Below are 21,250 nucleotides of genomic sequence, written 5' to 3'. Positions count from 1 at the left end.
AAGATGCACTACATGAGTTCATAAGGAATCTGTGTATTTATTCTCAGGGTAGCTTTCTTCCACTTGCTGGTGATTATCCAGCTGGTAGGGCTCCTGTCCTTCAGCTTAGGTCAGCCAGGAGCTGGGCATTGCTCAGGGGCACTAAGGATAAACCTCTCTGGGGATGCCTCAGTTGCTGTGCTGCAGATTGTGACTCCAGCAACTTGTACTTTCATTCCAAGGAAGATGGATTCTACATTCTTAGCGCTACATCAGAGGGTAGCTTTCCTCTACTCCCATCCTCAGCAATGATAAGAGAGGGATACTTTAGCTCTGTTCAGCTGCATGTTAGCAAGTGCTCCTTCACCATCAGTGAAACTCTGGGGGAGGGAGCAGGGCAGTATTTTTTTTAGGGCTCCAGCCCCTCTTTTCCCTCTTCTTCAGATCATAAGCATGGAGTAAATGGAGCATTCAGCAGTATTAGTAAGGCGACAGAATTTCAAGTCTATTATCTCCTGCCCCAGCCGTTATTATTGATTCGGGAACTTTCTAAAAGGCCAACAAGAAGGAGGTCATCCTGTGGCCCTGATTAACCACAACCAGAACTGTCAAAAAACTTCAACTGAACTGTGTTCTGTAGAAAAATCCACTTTTGTCAAAATTGAAATGTTTCACAAAAACTTGATTATGATAGAAATTGGGGGGAAAGTCAATGTTTTGCTTTGTCTTTTATATTATATTAACTATAACATGCATAATACTTCTATATATCATCCTACAAATATAAAAGTTTAAACAAAATTAATCAAATTGATAAAGTTGAAATGAGAGGTTTTTATGGTCCTGAATCAGAAATTTTAGTTTTGGGGTTTGGGGTTTTTTGTTTTTTTTTTTTTAAATCACAAAATTTTGGCTTTTGTTCAGTCAGAACAGGGTTTTTTGTTTTTGTTTTGAAATGTCAGAATTTCCTGCAAAATGGAAATTCTAGTCCCTGACTAGCTGTCCTCAAAATCTTTCTATGGTTCAGTTACGATCTTCTCCCTGCTCCAACCAGTCACTGAACTCAGCAGAGAAACAATGGAAGATGTATGTAATTATTTGACTAGTTAGGCAGCAGGCAAAATTCCTTCCCCAAGCCACCTTCTTCCAGCAATTATCCAGGATTGGGTACTATTGGGGACTGGAGGAAAGTGCCGCAAATTAAATAAAACAACAACAAAAATGGGTGGCTGTGGCTTAGGGTGCTTGAAAAGTTACTTTCAGCAGAATTGTTTTTGCTCTAGTTTCTATTGTATTCCTATATGAGAAGGTCAATGAGGTCAAGGACTTGCTTTAAATTTAAAGTTTGGGATAAATGAAGGCCCCCTCACCCAACCCAAACACTTGATACTTAACACACTGTTTCCCCAAATAAATAGCAACCTAGCAGCCGAGACTTCTTGTATCTTTGTGGAATCTGAAAGGAAATTTTTCCTATCTTCAGAAAAGAGCTGTTTTTAGGCAGAGATCTGAAAAGTTTCCTTTAATTGCTAGTATTGCCTTGATCTCTGCTCAGGAGCTGGACAAGTGTCTGGAGAATGCACTATTGATGAATCTGTGCTTGACTGGGATAATGAGTAGCTGCAAGGACCCAAGGTATTGGTGCTCTACCTGTCAGCTCTTAATACAGAAACAGTTTGTGGGTTTTTTTAATCCTGTTTTTGTGCCAATGCTTTGACTCCCAATGTACATGCAGGAAGCTTATTCCTGGTGCTTGTAAACTGCCTTTGCTGTTGGCTGGGACAGCAGGATAAACTGAACACACAGTTCCCCACCCATCATGATTTATAGACTGGATGCTGTGTCTCCAAGCCTAGAGAGCCACACCAGTCCCACTTGGTGGTGATGTGGAAGTCTTAAATTCTCCCAAATACATTTCTCCTAGGCTGCAGTCATAACACATATGCCCTCTGACTGTAGATTTAAAAGTCCAATTTCCCTCCTCTCCCGCCACCCACATCTCCATACAGAAAATGTGGCTTCCATTGCTTCAGCTGTTAGAGGAAATGGCCATCATGTTATTTTCCCCAGCTGATGAGTTGTACTTCACGGGTTACTGTTGCCTTTATAATGTTTAGAAATTCTGCTTTTATGCTGCCCAGCTGCCGTGTCTCACCCTGAACTAATGCAACCCCGCCCTCCCTCTCTGAGAGGCCGTTCTTCATGGTTCTTGGTCTGCCAGTCTGGGACTGTGATCAGAGACTTTGTGTATGGACGCCTAGCCACTAGAATTAGATTGAGAACTCCAATTTATTTATCTTATACAAATGAAAAGCTATCAGATGGTGATGACTTTCAATCAGAATCAATCTCTTTCCTGTATAAATCTGAAGTACACAGGAGTGGTGTAAGGCACAATAGCCCATTACTAACTTCCACACAGGTGAAGGGATTCTAAAGCCTGCAGAAAAAATGACAGGACAGAAATATGTTCTTAATTGGGCTGATACAGTTGTACAAATGAATACCTGTTCTGGGTCAAGAACAAAATATCTCATATGCAGCGAATCCTAAGTAATATAAACACAGCACTGCTCCTATCCACCATTCCACTGAATATACTTGCTGTTAATGATATTACTGCTCATGTGTTGTCATTACAGGGGGCTCATTCAGTGGTTGTGGTCCCTGTTTTATAGAGTGTAAAGTTACTGTATATGACTACTTATTTCCTTGCAGCTTATTTTAGCTTCTCCTATCCTTTTCTACCTCACAGACTTAAGTTTTATATATTTAACTCCTAAGAAAACTTAGACATTTAATAGTAGCTGCATAACAGTGCATTAGTAGCCCAATACTATCTGCTGCAGTATGCATATGAGTCATTGGTGAAACAGTGATGCAGAGGATTATTATTATTATTATTATTTTGGCTGATTCTTTTTACTGAATGGAGGACTATTTCAGTTATAACAATTTAGTAAGCCCACTTTATACTATGGCCTGATTCTCCATTGCCCTGCAGTTTGTGCTACAATTACACCAGTGAAGATGGAGTATAAAGTGTTACCAAAGCAGAATAGTAGTGATAGTAGTGTTTTAAATCCACTTTGCACTCACTTTGTAGTGGTGTAAATGAAAGCAAGGCAACGGAGAATCAGGCATCATGCTTCTTATAGATAAGGATTCTTGTATTTTATGGTAAACTCACCTTAATTCTGCAGCAAAGACCCCTTTTATTGCTGCATTGTGTTGCAACAGACTAGGAACTGTGGCAGCTATATTTAAAATAAAAATGGAGGTGCTGTAAAGTGAAATAATAAAATGAATAATGCAATCAGTAAAGTCACCTCTGTGGCATTCATTTTGATATTAAATCCAATGTAGTTTTTGCTGTTCCCGCTATTTGTTTTCAGTATGCTACAATTTTTGTACAGACAATGCATAATTACATCTTAAAAGTTGCCAGAATAGAGGATGAAGGTTTTGTCACATGAGAAAGTATTCACTTGGCAAGTAGCAAGCTGTTGAAGTGCCTTTTGAATTGTAGAATAATCACTCTAGCTGGATTTTTGTGCTAAAATAATCAGCCATGTCAACATTAACTGTTTTACTTAAATTGTCATCTTTAAGTTTCAGTGTTAACTCATTAAGATGAATGGAGTGGTTCAGACTTCTGTTAAAGCTATTTCATGCTGTCTGCAGACTCCGGAAGACAACATTACATTGGTTTACATTGGGTTGGCTTTTTAAGTTTTTCTTTGCTACCATAAAAGCTAGAATTTTAAGTTTTTAAAAAGTTAAGATTCTGGAGTGCACTTTCATGGTAAAGGGTGCACTGCACTAGATTCTGCATACTCTGAGTCCTGTCCATAAATAATGGCCAAGGTGGCCCAAGTGGTTTGAATTTGATTTCATACTGATGTAGAACTGTAATACCATTAACACATTTGAAGTGTGTGCTCAGTTTAACTGGTAGCAATCTTACTACTACTTATGTTTCTCTCTTCACTCCTGCCTCATCTCAGTTCCCTCCCTGCACTCCATTGTGGCACATCACATACAACTTACTCACTTGGCCAAGATTTACAAAAGTGCCTATTGATTTTTGGGTGCCTCAATTTTGGGGTTCCCAGCATGAGGCATTTTAAAAGGGCCTGATTTTCCAGAAGTGTTGAGTATCCGTCCTTTGAAAACCAAGCCCTTTTAAGGAGTGTCAAGTCGGGCACCCAAATATTGAAGCACCCCAAATCACTTGTGACTTTTGAAAATTCTGACCTGAAGATGTGTGTCGTATGGCCATTTTCATTCTGTTTTTAAGTAAAAATGTACATCCATTCTTACGGGATTGTTCTTGAAAAGAATTCCTTCTTAAGCAGTTTGTGAGAAAGGTGCAATAGTTGCTTAGCTCATAAAGGATTAATTAGGAAATTTATATACCAGGCCCCTCCCCTTTTTTGGATTTCTAGAAGTTACAGTGGTTCACTTTCAATTACCAGAGGATTGTTTATATAGAGCAACAGTACAGTTGGTATAGAACCGTATGCCAAATGGTTCCTATGTCCTATTTACCTGTACCTTAGGTGTTTTGCTACGTTAAAAATGAAAGGCGATTTATCTCCAGCATCCCAAAAGTGCTGATGCTATAAGCCTATACTTTGAATTGTAAGGACTGAGTAAAAACTGAGCAAGGATTTCAGGATTTGGCCAATTCTGCTTCTGAAATACTAGCTTTCATGTTTTGGCTGCAATTAATGTTTGTTAGATGTGGGAATGGACTTATTAATTAGGCAGCTGTTTGTTTTCATCAGATGGAGGGAAGAGTTTGAGACCTCTTTTCATAAGGAGAGATTATAGTGAGTAAAGTGTTCAGAAGCAATGATTAGCTGAAAGTCAAGGCAACGCTTACATTTGGGAAATGGTTTCTCTTGGGAGGAAAGTTTTTATGGATAAATCCTAGCCTCACTGTGCATGTGTTTGATTTTCCCTATCCCCCCTTTCCTCCAGTATTGATACTCGAGAAGGTGGAAAATGGAGATCTGAGCAACAAGATATTGAAGATCACGGATTTCGGCTTGGCCAGAGAATGGCATAAAACAACCAAAATGAGTGCAGCTGGAACATATGCCTGGATGGCTCCTGAGGTCATCCGCTCCTCCATGTTCTCCAAAGGCAGCGATGTGTGGAGGTATTGATTTGGCACTGAGTACCTGGATACTAAACATTTAAGTGCTGGGGACTGCCAGGCAACCTGCTCTGTGCTTAATACAGTACCAATCCTGGTTAACTGAATCCCCAAACTCCTGTTTTACTAAAGCTGTCTGTCCCCTAGTTTTTCCATCCTGCTGTATCATCACCCTTCTTTGGGGGTAAGGAATCCAGAACATGGGCTTTTCAAAGTGGCCAGCCAGCTTCTGCAGTCTTCCAAATCCTTGTTGGTTTATGGGTTTGGGCAAGTGTTTTCCCAACCTCCATTACCCTCACTCCTCTGCAGTACATACCAAATAAGTGCGCAGATTTTGTTTTAACTGTCTTTTGAATAAGATATAAAATCAAGGTCCTATCACTTGATTATTAAAGAATCCCGTGGTGCTTTTTGCAAGTGCAAGGGATTCAACTGATGTTCTGGCAGTATTCCTACTCTGGTATTACAGTCCATGTATTTAAACTTCCCCCGCCAATTCACCTGGACATGGTATTCCTTACATTTGTTCATAAATTTGTGTGGTGTAGTGTACTTTCCAGTATTCCACTTAGAGAAGGATCAATTTTGGTGATAGGTGAAATAGTGGCTGTGAGATGTGCAAACTGTAGATAATACTGCAGACTTATTTAACACTTATAAAGCACTGGGATTCTTTTGAATGGAAGCCGATATGGAAAAGTAAATGATTACAAAAATACTGAGTGACCAATATTTTATGTGTGGTTGTATGTGTGCTTTTCTGTGATAGAATCAGTATATCCAGAGTCCGGTAGGTAGCTCCAGTATGATGGGGTTTTTGTATATGGGCAGTGACACAAAGTCAGCGCTTTGGGATAGCGAATGAGATTTTCTCAGAACTGTACAAAAGGTGAATGGCTCCCACTTGGTTCATTAGACTAAGGCAGCTGCTGTTACGTCTGCACAGCTGGCCTATGCTGAGTTGTGATTTGAATGAACAGAGGTGTTTCTCCTATGCATTCTCTATTTGAGGACAGGTTTTAGACAGATTGTGTTTGAATTTATTTTTTCTGTGGAAAGAAGGTTCCTGAAATCTTGACACTGCTGTAACTGGACCTTATTATTATAAAGTCCTGTTATTCCACAATTAGTTGGCAGCCCCCTCTTCGCATGTAGTGAACTAACATCCTTATTTTTGTGATGTAATTCAGGAAAGTGAAGGGGTGGAACTCTGCTCTGTACATGAGAGGAAGAATGATTTGTTAGAGCAGAGGATTGGGGGGATTCTTGGTTCTTGTTCGAGTGCTTGCTCATGTTGATTCCATTGTAGGTGTGTGCGCGCCCTAGTGCACGGTTACTGGAATATTTTTCCCCTTAGCAGTATTCATAGGGATGGCTTCGGCACCCCCTGGAGTCCCGCGCACATGCATGGTACATAAAGTGCTGCTGGCTCTACGCCCTCTCAGTTCCTTCTTTCCACCACTGACGTTTACTGGAACTGCATTCGTTGCTTGCTACCACAAGTGCCTCTTAGCATTTAGTTTTAAGCGTTCTTAAGTAGTCGTTAATTAAGTAGTTAGTGTGTTTTGTTAGTGAACAGTTGTAAATAGTTTAGTAGTTAAGGTTTAGTCCCCCTTAGGGACCTCTGCCTGGCAGCGGGGCATGCCCCGATTTCTGGGCTTTAAGCCCTGTAAGTCTTGTGGCAAGCCCTTCCCGCTTAGCAACCCCCACAACAGTTGCCTGAAGTGTCTGGGGGAATCGCACAGGAAGGATGAGTGCCGGATCTGTAAGGCGTTCAGACCAAAGACTCAGAAGGAACGGGAAATCCATCTGAAGACCTTATTATTGGAGGCTGCCTTAAGACCAGCCTCTGAGCCATCCCACTCCCTCTCAGTGCCGAACACTGCTTTGGTGCAGAGTGCCCTTCTGGCACCGGAACCTCCACGGCACCAATCTTCTGCTTTGCCATCAAAGAAGAAGTAGAAGAAACAATGCTTGGAGAGGGGTCACTCCCTTGCACCTAAGAAGACCAAGGACACAGGGTCGAGTGCGGGACCATCAGAGGTCCAACAGGCTGAGTAGACTCTGCAGGAGTAGGGCTTGCCGCCTAGAACCCTAAGTCATCCAGGGGAGCCTCCTTCAACTCCGACTTTTGGGGAGCAGAAGAGGGCCCCCGTAGCTCGTGGTGCCATTGATGCTGGAGGCATTTCAAGCGGTGAGAGACTTGGTGGGCCTGCCCTTGCCTCCAATGCTATGCCCCAGATGGAGCAGGTGAAAGGGAAGGTGCCAGCGTCAAAGGGGAAGCCCCCGATGGTACCTGCCCCAATGGCTGCACCACTCTCTGGAGTCCTGGTGTGCCTCTCCATGAGCCAGGTTGCCAAGGAGAAGGTCTCCTCCCTCCAGGCACCAATCTCCGAGGGTGCGTTTCTCATCACCGGGAAGCTCACCAGAGGCAGAACGCCGACATTGGAGGCATACACTGGCATCGACTCGGCACTGATTTTGGTCGCTGGCCCCAAAGGCCTCAAACCAGATGGGGCGGCACCGATCCCGATCAAAGTCTAGTAGATGCTCAACATTGGGGAGTCAGCACCGATTGCTATCCCCAGCACCGATGAGTTGGCCTGTGCGTTCATGGTGCAGAACCCGGTTGCTGGCATCCAGACTCTCACTTGGGGATGATCAGTGCCATCGTCAATCCTCAGCAATGAGATACTCACCTGCGGCATGGCAACTTTCCCACTCTTCCTCCCACCGAAGGGCTTCTCTGGCATGGAACTGGTCTAGAGAACAATACCACTGGTTGCTGGTATCACGCTCCCCATTATCGAGGAGATGGTTGTCAAAGCAATCCTCAGCGCCCCACCCTAGCCAGTCCCATTGACCTAGAGGTCAGGAGCAGGGTCCCTGTCCGGCTGCTCCAGGCTGGCCTTAGGGACAGTGGCCAACTCAGTGGCTGTTTTGAAATCACTGGGGGTTCCCTGTGGCCATGGGGCCCTGTTCCCTTAGGTCATCAGGGAAATAATCCACAGCCCTGGCACCCCCAGTCAAGAGTCACAGCTCTGCTTCTGATGCAGAGTCAGACCCACTGGAAGGGACATCTACAGCGGTTCCCCAGCAGCCAGGGTAGATGCTACCACCCCCTGCGCTGGGTCAGTTGTCTTCCTCCTCCCCAGATGAGGCGTTCATGACAGGGCCATCAGCTCCCCTGAATGACTTCCATGCCCACCAGGAGCTCCTCAAGAGGGTTGCCTCGAATTTGGGGTTAGAAGCGGAGGAGATCCAGGAAACATCAGACAACCTCTTTGATGTACTGGCGGCTGCAGCGCTGGCCCGGTTTGCCCTGCTAGTCCATGAAGGGGTTCTCAAGGTGGTTAAAACCTTGTGGCAAACACCATCTTCCTTGCCATTGACTTCTAAAAGGGCAGAAAAAAAGTATTACATCCCGCACAAGGGTTCGAATACTGATTTACACACCCTCCCCCTGGTTCACTGGTAGTGGTGGCTGCCAATGAGCAGGACAGACAGGGACAGCCTGGCACGACCCCCAGAAACAAAGACAATAAAAAATTAGATTTGTTTGGGAGAAACATTTATTCTACGGCAAGCCTGCAATTCCAGATCGATAACCAGCAAGTGCTGCTAAAGAGGTATAATTATAACCTTTGGGACTCCCTTAGTGTTTCGGAGAGGTTCTGCCCCAGGAACAGGCACCGGACTTTGCCACCATCCTGTAGGAGGGCAAGACAGTGGCCAGGACTGCCTTGCAGGCAGCAACAGGTGCAGCTGACTCGGCTGCAAGATCGATGGCCTCTGTGATCTCCATGCACTGGTGCTCATGGTTGCAGTCATCTGGTCTGTCCCAGAAGGTGCAACAGTCCATTCAGGACTTGCCATTTGATGGAAGTGCACTCTTCTCTGAACAGACTGACACCAAACTCCACAGGTTGAAGAATTCAAGGGCCACTTTGCGCTCTTTGCGCCTTTACATGCTACATGCCTCAAGGAGGCAATTCCATCCGCAGGAGCAGCAACCTAGGTACAGGCCCAGCACTTCGGGACCTACAGAAGGACGGACAGAGAGAAATTTTCGGCGGTGCCAACTGGGACCGTCTTCCTCCTTGGCTAACCAACTGGGCCCTTCCCAGAGCTCTAGTGGGCAGTGCCAATCATTTTGATGGTGCACCTGAGGATGGCCTTCCAGTCTTACACTAGGCTCCTACTTCCCCAAAATTCTGCAACCAACTTGCCCCCTTCCTCCCAGCATGGGCCCATATAACTTCTTATCGTTGGGTCCTGGGTACCATTGCAGTAGGCTATACCCTGCAGTTCTCTTACCCCCCCTCCACATACTCCATCATCCCTGTCCCTCTTTAGGGACTCCTCTCACAAGCAACTCCTTAGGCAAGAGTTGGAGAACCTTCTTGCACTGGGAGCTGTGGAGGAGGTTCCAGCAGATGTGAGAGGAAGAGGCTTCTATTCCTGCTATTTCCTCATTCCCAAGGCAAAAGGGAACCTCAGGCCCATTTTGGACCTGCGAGGACTAAACAGACGCATCAGAAAGCTGAAGTTCTGCATGATCTCCCTAGCCTCCATCATCCACTCCTTGGATCCAAGAGACTGGTATGTCGCCCTCAATCTGAAGGAAGCATATTTTCATATCACGATATTTCCCGGACACAGGCGTTTTCTCCGATTTGTGGTGGGGTGTTCCCACTACCAGTTTACAGCCCTCCCCTTTGGCCTGTTGTCCACCCCAAGGGTGTTTACAAAATGCATGGCGGTTGTGGTCACGTATCTCAGGCACTAAGGGGTTCAGATTTACCCTTCTCTGAATGACCGGCTAATCAGAGGCAAGTTTCAGGCCCAGGTCCAACCAGTCTGGACTTAATTCGGGCCAGCTGTCACCGTCTGGGCCTGCTGGTGAATGAACAAAAATCCACATTAATGCCAGTGCAGAAAATAGAATTCATTGGGGCTGTTCTCAACTCTGTGCGGGCCAGGGTGTTTCTATCACAGGCTCGGTTCAAGGCCATGTCAAACCTGATTATGGGCCTACATACCTCTCCCGTTACAATGGCATGAACTTGCCTGCAGTTACCGGGCCATATGGCAGTGTGCACCTACAGGCTGTGTCATGCACGTTTGAAGCACAGGCTGCTCCAGCTATGGCTGGTCTCTGCGTACGTCCCGAGCAGGCACCCCTTGGACAGGGCAGTCACTGTGCCCTCTCATGTCCTAGCCTTCCTGGGTTGGTGGTTAGACCCCCAGTCAATGGTGGAAGGGATGCTTTTTGCAGATCTAGCCCTCTCGGTGACTCTGGTATTGGACGCTTCGGACCTGGGGTGGGGGCCACATATCAGCTTGGGTCACAGCACCCAACAGACGTGGTCAAGGGAGGACTGGTGACTGCACATAAATATCAGGGCGATCCGCTTGGCATGCGGGGTGTTCCTTCCCTTCCTGAGAGGCAAGGTAGTCCAGGTCTTGACGGACAACACCGCTGTGATGTATTACATCAACAGACAGGGCGAGGCCCGCTCCCTGGACCTGTGCCAGGAGGTGATGAATCTGTGGAACCTAGTGATAGGGCACAACATTCTTCTTGTGGCTTCACACCTCCCTGGTATCAAGAACGCCACAGGACTGACTCAGCAGGACCTTCTTACCTTATCACGAGTGGTCTCTCCACCTGTCAGTAGCTGATATGATTTTCTGAAGGTGGGGGTTTCCCCAATTGGATCTCTACACTTCCGAGATCAATAAGAAGTGTTTTGCTTCATTCGCGGGCTCGACAAGGGAGCGCTGTCAGATGCCTTCCTACTTCCATGGTCGGGGAGGCTTCTGTATGCCTTCCCTCCCATTCCATTGATTCAGAGGGTCCTGTTAAAAATCAAAAGAGACAAGGTGAATATCATTCTTGTAGCACCCACGTGGCCCAGGCAGCACTGGTTCACAACACTTCTGGAGCTGTCAGTTGCCATCCCGCCTGCATCTGACGGCATGGAGGCTGAGTGCCTGAGCCTAGAGGAACAGGCTTGCTCGTCTCAGGTGCAGGCAATACTAATGGGCAGCAGGAAACCTTCCACCAGAGCATCATATTTAGCCAAGTGAAAAAGGTTCATATGCTGGGCCACAGCCCAGGTGGTCTCGTCGTACCAGGCATCAATCCAGATGGTGTTGGACTACTTGCTGCACCTTAAACATCAAGGCCTAGCCACTACCCCGTTGAAAGTACATCTAGCCGCTATTTTAGCTTTCCATCCTCTGATTCAAAGGAGGTCAGTTTTCTGTCATGCTATGGTGGCCAGGTTCCTGAAGGGTAGAGAGAGGCTTCACCCCCAGGTTAGGGATCCATTACCCTCCTGGGACCTGAACTTAGTCCTCTCCAGGCTCATGGAGGCGCCATTTGAGCCTTTGGCTACCTGCTCCCTATTGTTGCTGTCGTGGAAGGTAGCCTTCCTAGTTGCCATCACCTCGGCTAGGAGGGTATCTGAAATTAGGGCACTTACCTCAGAGCCGCCTTACATGGTTTTTTATAAGGACAAGGTCCAGCTGAGGCCCCACCCGGCCTTTTTGCCCAAAATGGTGTCACAATTCCATTCCAATCAGGACATTTTCCTACCAGTATTCATCCTGAAACTGCATGCTTCAGAGGAGGAATGGAGGTGGCACATGCTGGACCTGCGAAGAGCCCTGGCATTCTACATTGAGAGGACGAAACCATTCTGGAAGTCCATGCAGCTGTTCGTGGTGGTGGCCGACAGGATGAAGGGCTTACCTGTCTCTTCCCAGCGGATCTCCTCTTGGATAACCTCCTGCATTAGGTTCTGCTACAAGCAGGCGAAGGTTCCTCTTCTGGGAAGCATCACAGCCCACTCGACTAGAGCGCAGGCCTCTTCTGCAGCTTTCCTGGTGCAAGTGCCTATTCAGGACATATGCAAAGTCGCTACATGGTCGTTGGTGCACACCTGTACGTCTCACTATGCCATAGTTCAGTAGGCAAGGGACAATGCCAGCTTCGGCAGAGTGGTGCTGCAGACAGCTCATCTGTGAACTCCAAACCCACCTCCAAGGTACTGCTTGCAAGTCGCCTACAATGGAGTTGACATGAGCAAGCACTCGAAGAAGAAAAGACAGTTACTCACCTTGTGACTGTTGTTCTTCGAGATGTGTTGCTCATGTCCATCCCATGACCCCCCCCCCCCCAACCCTGCTGTCGGAGTTGACGGCAAGAAGGAACTGAGGGGGCATAGGCCCGGCAATGCCTTATGTACTGCGGCATGTGCGTGGTACTCCAAGTGGCGCCAAAGCCAGCCCTACGGATACTGCGAAGGGGAAGAAAATTCTGGTAACCGAGCACTGCGGCGCACACACACACCTACAATGGAATGGACATGAGCAACACATCTCGAAGAACAACAGTAACAAGGTGAGTAACCATCTTTTTTCTTACCTGATGTGCCAAAGACTTGCTGGTCCTGGGTAATGGATTTGTGGTCTCATGCATACAGATGCTATGGCAGTCAGTGGTGTTAAAAAACAGGACTTTCATCACTTAACCCCAAAATTAATGTCATTTGAGCTAAATAGAAACTCTGTCTGCTGTAAATAAACAGCAGGCTCTTAACATTGATGCAGACCAAGCAAGAAAGGAACGTGATCATATGCACTTTGCCAGTGTTCCGTCTTGCATATTTAATACAAATCACTTCACCTCTTTGTTCCTCAGTTTCCTCATCTATTGAATGGTGTTGTGAAGCTTAGAGCTTATCAGCGCAGGGATTTTTTTATGTTGATGCACCGATGCACGCCTTTAGAATACAAGTGCTGCACCAATGTAAAAAGTGACTTGCAGCCGTGTGGCTTATTGTGGTTTCAAAACAGAGTAGGCTGCACCAGTGCAGTTTACTCATTACATTGATGCAGCCAGTCTGTATTAAGGGATTTGCACCAAACCTCACTACACCTGTGCAAAAGAACTCAGTGTAGACAAGGTTTTAATGAATGAATAGAGCATGCTGAGAACCTATGATATCTATGCACAATCTTATAATCCTCATGTAAGCCCCTCTAACCATTTTCTTTGTTTCACATCTTTCAACTTCATAGTCTTGTCTTCTGGTCACCAGTCTTCTCCCAGAGAACAGAATGAATCTCCCTTTGGAGCCATCAATGGTGTTATTTAATTGGAGCGGTTTGCTGGTGAGAGAGCCGCAATATTCTGCCTCTCCACAGGCCTGAAATATTTGTTGCTCCTGTGGTATGCTTAGCCCTGGCAACAGGATACTGGCATTTGTAGGATCACAGTTGAGATATGATGAACAGAGTATTGTGAGTTGGGCATTGGGCTCTGGCCATATGGTGTCTATGAGAAATATGTATAGAGAGGCAAATGCTTCCAGGCAGCATTGTCAGTGCCTTATCACGAGAGCAATAGCTTCTTCACAAATGACACAGTTAAAAACTCCTACTTCGACCCAAGCATGTAGTTGAAAGCCTTGACAGGATAGACTTTTTAAAAATCCTATTAGACATGTCCCTCCCCCACACCACCCTCCTGGTTAATCGCTGCCAGCTTGCCTGATAAGCAACCCTACAATTAATCTCTTCTACTACTACTACTACTACTACTACTACTACTACTACTACTACTACTACTACTACTACTACTACTACAATCAGCTGACTCCCTCCCTGAAGTGTACAAATTCTTTTATCTCAACATCTTTCCTTAAAAAACCTCTTAATTTATTGGAAGAGCTCCTGTCTAAATTGGAGTCCTAGCCTTTTGACAGAAGTCTTATCCAGCTCATCTCCTTGATGCACAAATGCACAGGTAGCTGCTGGAGAAGTTGCTTATTATAGGCCACAGTGATGTTCGGAGGAGTGGTTTCTGCCACTAGTGCCCTACTTAGGCTTGCTGGTAAACAATAATTTGCACTTATCTAGCATGCATGCCTTACTATTATCATTTAGATTTTTATGTTTCAGTAGCACGCAGAGGCTCCAGTCATAGACCATTGCCCCACTGTGCTGGGTGCTGTACAAACACATAACAAACAGTCCCTCCATCAGTGTACTTTGTAGACCAGGGGTGGCCAAACTTACTGACCCCCCCGAGACTCCACCACCCGGTGGGCAGAATCCTCTAGCCCCACCATCCTGCTGCAGGGCATAAGCTCCGAGCTCCCCATCCCAGTCTGGTAGGTGGAAAATGGGGATGGGGGTGTAGGGAGCACCATGGGCTGTACTTTAAGTGTAAAAAAGCAGCATGCGGCTCACGAGCCACAGTTTGACCACCCCTGTTATAGACACTTCATTCTTACAACAGCCCTGCCAGGTAAAATAGTTATTTACTTAGACTTTGCAAAGGGTGAAAATGAAGCATAGAGCTTGTAACTTGCACAAGGTCACACAGTGAGTAGGTGTCAGTTGGGTCCTGTAACAACTTAACTGTGATTCCTGTCTGTTGTTTGCCACCCATCAAACATCACTGCTCCTAAAAACTTGGAAAATGGATATCCATACATTTTTATTTGTAGATATGATTTCTGCTGATATCTATAATACCTTGCTCTTGTATAACACCTTTCATCCATGGATGTAGCTCACTTGGGAAGAAGTATGCCCAGCAAACTACTTCAGTATTTATAGGACGTTACCCCTATTTACTGCTCTGTGCATTTTCCTCTCTCCTAACTACTGGAATGCTCAGCTACTTTTTGGAATCATCCAAAAATGGGTGTTTGGTGGGGGAGGAGAGGAATTTCAGAGTAAACACATTCTAGAGAGCCCTTGGTTTTATTAGTGATGAGCAGGGATCCTAGTTTTCCATGATAACCCCGCCCCCAAAATTCTTTGATTTAAAAAAAAAAAAAAAAAAATCCACGTTTTTCCATGTTTAAAATGAAACATTGAACTTTAGTTTTCGTAGTCATGATATATGTGTCAGTTGAACACAATGTTTTATTGATATAGTTACTATTTTTAAGATGACAACCTGAGCCCCGCCCATTCTCCTGATTATCTGAATTTTTGATTATCTGATCTGGCCCCAGTCCCAATTTGATTGGATAATCGGGGTTCCACTGTATATATATTTTAATTTTTTTCACAAAACATAAAAGCTAAAGATTCTCTGTAAAAACACAAATTCGGCATCTTTCTGTGGCAAACTGATTTCTAGGATCCCTAGTGATGAGAAGTGCAAGAGCTGCAAGCCACAAAAGGGTGTGGAAAATTTTTTTCCCCCCCATTCCAAGATGGATGGAGGGAGCAGCGTGAGGGTGGCTCATGGAAATTTCTAACTGCTATGTGTATTTCTCTTGGATACATTTACACTTTTTACAAGATATTTTTTCTTTATCACAGTGTCAGTGCTATTACCATAACATAGGAAGTGATGCCACAATATCACCTAGCCTTTTAAATTAAATATGCATGTGTGGCACCTTCGGACCAGTTATCTACCCAGAATTTTAAATTTTCACCTGTGGGAATAGAGTACGGGAACCATTTAGAAATGTCTGACTAGCAGATCGAGATGGTTCAGATGCTGGATATTGGGTATAGAGCTTTTAGAATGCTAATTTGAATCCAGCCCAGGTCTGTTGTGATTGAAACAGACTATGTAGCAATCTATGTGAAATGAGTTGGTGGTGACATTCAGTACCCAAGGGATACTATCCAGTCACCATATCAAAATCACTAATTATTCCCTTTGCTAGCAGTTTTAGGAGAAAAGCCAAGGACTCAATAGTGTATAGAGATTAAACTACCCTTTCAGCCCCAGTGGTGATCCCTCCAAGTCAGGGTTAAGTAATACTAGTAGAGGTGGTATGAGGGAAGCTAGCACTGCATGCTGTTCTGATGATAAACAGTCTCAAGGGCTCTCAGTCCAGTACCATTCACCAGCACTAAATTATAAACTGTATTTTAAAAAAATGAAATGAGATTTCATTCTTGATAGAAATTTCCTGTTTTCTTAGTGGGTTTTACACTGGGGAGGTGAAGGAATTGGGCTGGGGTTCCATCCTTTGGATCCCCTGTCTGACTTTGCTGTTACTTGTTGGGAGGGGTAAGTTCCTTTTTCATGTTAAGTGTAGACCCTTGAGGGGAGGCAGAGAAGGAAAGTAGGGCACTTTTGATTTTTAAAAGTAAAACCAGAGAGGAATTTAAGACCTTTGAATAAGTCCAGAGCTGTCACAGGAGAAGGTGGCAGTATCACACAGCCCCACTGACTCACTGAAAATCTGAGTAGGATTGAACCTGATGTTAAATGGCATAAAGGATTACTGGTTCACTAGGAGATGATTGATTATTCATACGAACGTTGGTTCACTTGGGTATAATCATGTGGTAATCATATGGTATCATGTGGTTCCTATTGTAATTAAAGTCCAAACAATACTACACAATGCAGTTAAAAGAACTGGGCCTCATCTCCTTCTCCTTAATGTGGATAGTTAGTCCCTCCTGATGTTTTTCCTTTCATGTGTTAACCTCTTCCACCCTCTGGTTTCTGCTTTGTGACCACCAATCTTCTGCTTGAGAGGGGCTGGAAGACACTCTGTTCAGAAACTGTCATTATCGCTTCTTAATTAGTTGGAAAAGTTGTTGTTTAACACCACAATGCAGCCTTCCCTCACCATTTGGGGCTGAGAATATTGTCTCCAGAGAATTCTGAGCACTTTGGGGAAGAGATGGTGAAGGAATTGGGACCAGGAATCAAAACCATGTCTCTTGCAAGCATTTAAATTCAGTGTTGGATTGCTGGAATCCCATATCTACCCTTCCCCTCTGCTTTTTTAAATTTCTTTGCAGAGGGAGTATCATGCTCATGTTCTTAATGCTTGCCCAGCAGTACTGACAGGAGCAGATGCTGTAGAGTGACACTGCTGAGTTTTCTGGTAAATTTCACTTTGTTGTTACTCCTGGATGAGGAAGAAAGACCTATGTGCAGGAGTAGCATGTGTGATCTGCTGCTGAAGCTGCATCTTCAGGGGAACAAGAGACACAGACTACTGTGTTAGTATTAAGAGTCTCAAAGGGACATTGTCTCTTTAAACCTATATGTCAGTCTCATAAAAATGAATGACAGGACACAGTAGTATATGGTATGTTGGGTTGATATTAGCTTCTTTCAAGGAATCTGTACATATTGTATTATGTAACATCAGTTACTAAGCAAAAAGCAGGACATGGTTCATATTCCAACTTCATATCACTTAAAAATTTCCCTTCTGGCTTAAATCAGATTTGGTGCTTTCTTCACTTCCTGTCATACACTTTTGTGTTGCTGGCAGTGCTAAATGGTTGGCTTCTTTGATTCAAGAGACAATTGCATATTTCAGTAGTGGATGAAGTAATAGCTATAATTTGAAAAGTGTTGTGGGATGCTTCAGAATGAATGTTAAATAAAGGTAAATTGTGAATGGTATATCAGTTCATGTACAGTAGGACCTAGTTGTATCTCACGTTCACTAGGGTAATGGGTGGAGCACAAACCAATTCTGAGAATCAGAATGTCCAGTACAGACATTTCTAACTGGTTCAAGAAACTTCGGGTTATTCCAAACATTTGAGTGCCTGCTTGCCTGTGGGTAAGGTCTGGGATTGTATTTCACTGCCACACCTTTCCTTAACCACCTGAGTATATGCAATTATATGAAACTTATGCAAAAATATAATTAGGCAGGCTTGATTTCCCTCCCTCCCCCCATTAGGCTGTTGAATGGGTTATGTCACTACTCCTCTTTCTCTAAGGTTCAGTAGCATATTATAAGAAAGAGCTGGCATCCACCCCCATCCCTCCCCAAAAATATCATTATTCAAGTATTTTGAAGGAGTGGTGTGACCTGTATGTGACTAGGGTGGCCTACTGAAAATGCCAAGGTCAGGGCAGGCTGCAAAAAGGAGAGCAGATTCTCCCAAACTGCTGACACTGAAGTTAACAAGTCACAAACAGTGCTCCTGATTTCCCACACGGGTTATCAAAGAAGCCCCAAAAAGAAATACAAAGCTTCCTTTATTACATTTTGGTCTCTGGCTCTCAGTTGGCAACTAGGTCCAGTAAAGTGATAAGTTATTTAAAAACTCTATTCACTTTACCAAAATGTTCTCCTGATCTCCAGAGGGTCAGCCACATTATCAGATCAGCATAGGTTTGGTTCTTACCCAAAATATCACGTTGACAGCCAATCCTTTAGTATCTAAAACTAAAGGTTTATTATAAATGGCAAAAGACAAACAAGATGAGAGATGTTAAATGACCAAATTACATAAATATTCCTTTAAAGTCCATATATATCAGATTCTTACCAGTATTGTGAAGTTCACAGACTTGCACAGTTCCTCAGGTGTACATCCAATACCTGGATGGAACTCAGTCCTTTGTTTCACAGCTTCAGATGTAGAGTAGTTGGTCTAGAGATAAGTATGTAGGAAGCAGGAATGAAGAAAAAAAGGTGAAGCTGCATTTTATAGTTTCTGCTATGTGGCTTGTACCTTTTGTGTTTCAAACACAAGCTCCTATCACATGGGCAGGACAGCATTCCTGATCACTCATAGGCATAGCCTTTGGCTTCTTTCCCTGCACTTCTTGTATAGCTGATGTCCCTTGATTGGCCCTCAATCAGGCTGGACAGTGCTGAGGTTAATCTGCTGGGGGTGTCACCCACTAGCACAGTATAAGTTTTAGATACAGAAATATCACACATCTGTAACTGACAATACAAAGACAATACATACACACAAACAATAGTATCATACTTAACAAATTATAACCTATCCAATGGTAACTGACATGACATATCTCATACAAATTATTGCAATTTTGCAATATTGATATAAATAATATTATAAATGGTCACTCATATACCAGACAGCGTCACAAGTAATATAACAAAAAATACTTATTTCAGGAGCACCACATTTAATTATAGATCAGTCCATGTCATTAAATTGCCACAGATATTACTCCTGCAGGCTTGTGAACTAGAATGATCAGAATGACCACAAAGACCACAAATTGCTCTGCCTTCAGAGCAAAAGGTAAAGCCTAGCCATCTCAAATCAATAAAAACACATAAATGCTATTTCCTTTTGGGGAATGGAAAGGTGCAGAAATTGATGAAGGTGTGAGTAATTTGGATAAAGTACTTGAAAACTACAGTAATGAGTACAGTAAAAATACTTGGAAGACTAAATTTTGTTTAAAGAAAAAAATTCTGCTCTTTGTACAGATCCACATAGACAAATTTGCTGCATGCTCTATTTTTAGAGAATTTAGATGGGGGAATTGAGAAACCCTCATACAGTTTAAAACAAAAAAAAAAAAAAAAAAAAAAAAGAATTTGCTGCTCACAATGAAAATGATATGTTCTGACTATTTAAAAAGAGTGAAACCCAAATTGTTGCTATATTGGCTGTGCTTCTGAAACTCTTGACAAATCAGGAACCCCATCAATATCTGAGGGGAAAGGGAGTTTGCCAAACAGGACAGCTAAACTCAGGAGGAGCGGGCTGTACAGATTAATACTGGCCAACCATCCCACAAAATCACGTGGTCTGTTTACAGACATACTTGTACTAGTCCATTTAAATTTTTTCTTTGTTTGTAAGAGTTATTTTAAATGTCATATTTATTTCGTATTCTTTATATGTAGGGCAGTCTTGATAAATAAGAGAGCCTCATGCCCTGTTTTTGCTTGAGATTTAATAAAGGGTTTATCATAGCCAAAAACACACTTTCTGTCTCTCTCCCAATAGTTATGGTGTGCTGCTTTGGGAACTGCTAACTGGGGAGGTACCATTCCGAGGAATTGATGGTCTAGCAGTAGCATACGGCGTTGCCATGAATAAACTTGCCCTTCCGATTCCGTCCACATGCCCAGAACCTTTTGCCAAACTCATGGAAGGTAAGAGCCAACTGCAGCGGGAGAGACAGTGTTTATATTTTTTTCTCGAGTGCTTTCAATGTGTGCCCATTTTTGTAGATTTCAATAGCTGGAACCACAGAATTAGATGATTTTACTCAGTGGTCCATATATCACCATGCCTCAGTGGGTCATGTCTGAGAATGTCAGATTTGGGACAAACTGCTGAGGAATAGGACAGACTCACCCCAAACTGGTGGTTATTCTATCATTAAATTATACCAAGTTAGTAACAAAAGTAAACTTCTGTCTCACACACTGGTTAACAAGAAGTCAAAATGCAGTCTCCTTAGGCATTCCAGCCTTTGTCTCACCACCCAGACACTGGACTGTATAATGAGTGGATACTGAAAACCAATTTCATCACATATAGGGTCCTTCTAATCCCAAGAGATCAGCCACTTAGCCAGGTCAATATATAACTTAGATCTTACCCAATAATCACACTAATGCCAATCCTTTAGTGACTAAAATGAAAGGTTTATTAATAAAAGAAAGAATAAAAGTTAATAGTGGTTAATAGATCATATACATACAATAATTGCCAAGTTCTTGTATCATGTTTGTAGCGGTGATGGTATAGACTTCTGGCTTGTAAAGTCTCTGGTAATTTCCAGGATTGGAAGGTCCTTAGTCCATAGTTCAATATGCAAATTTTAGCTGTAAATTCACAGTTCAGAGAATAAGGGCTGGAAAGAGGCAAAGTGGAGACATCTTAAGGATCTTTTATACCCTTTACCATGTACCTTGAAATGTACTGGCTCAAATACAGCTCACAGCATCTGTTTGTGGAAAGCTACTAGCCTAAGATTGAGTCCAGGGTTGCATGAACATATCACATGTCCTTACATGCTTTGATGACTCAGAGAGGCAGCCATTACCCATATCTGTGCTGAGGTGTTCATAGGAAGGTTTACTTACTGGATGGGATGAGTTTCTTCTATGGCCCATTGTTAGATGAAGTGTCCTTAATCAACACAAAGCTGTCTAGCTTCCATGTAAATCTTATCTGGTGGGGGTTACCCAGGAATACAGCACATATGCAAGACACCAGTGCATAGCCAATATTCATAATTTCAGATACAAAAATGATACATGCATAGAAGCAGGATAATCATACTTAGCAAATCATAACTTTTCCATTGACACCTTACATGACATGCTTTGTACAAGATTTTTTGCAGTTGCA

General features: G+C 43.7%; 1 protein-coding gene across 1 annotated transcript in view; it reads left to right on the top strand.

Moving 5' to 3' along the window:
- Positions 1 to 21,250, top strand: part of MAP3K9 (mitogen-activated protein kinase kinase kinase 9) — a 91,338-nt gene that overhangs the window by 31,240 nt on the left and 38,848 nt on the right. The window contains exons 3-4 of the mRNA XM_067558140.1: positions 4,966 to 5,146; positions 19,895 to 20,043. Coding sequence (XP_067414241.1) covers positions 4,966 to 5,146; positions 19,895 to 20,043 — 330 coding nt within the window. The remainder of the gene's footprint in view (positions 1 to 4,965; positions 5,147 to 19,894; positions 20,044 to 21,250) is intronic.

The sequence above is a fragment of the Emydura macquarii genome, unplaced genomic scaffold, assembly GCF_026122565.2.
Source record: "Emydura macquarii macquarii isolate MOO-44397 ecotype Brisbane River unplaced genomic scaffold, CSIRO-AGI_Emac_v2 contig_1876, whole genome shotgun sequence".
Lineage (NCBI taxonomy): Eukaryota > Metazoa > Chordata > Testudines > Chelidae > Emydura > Emydura macquarii.
The sequence above is the reverse complement of the archived record's forward strand: the minus strand, read 5'-3'. Positions and strand labels throughout refer to the sequence as shown.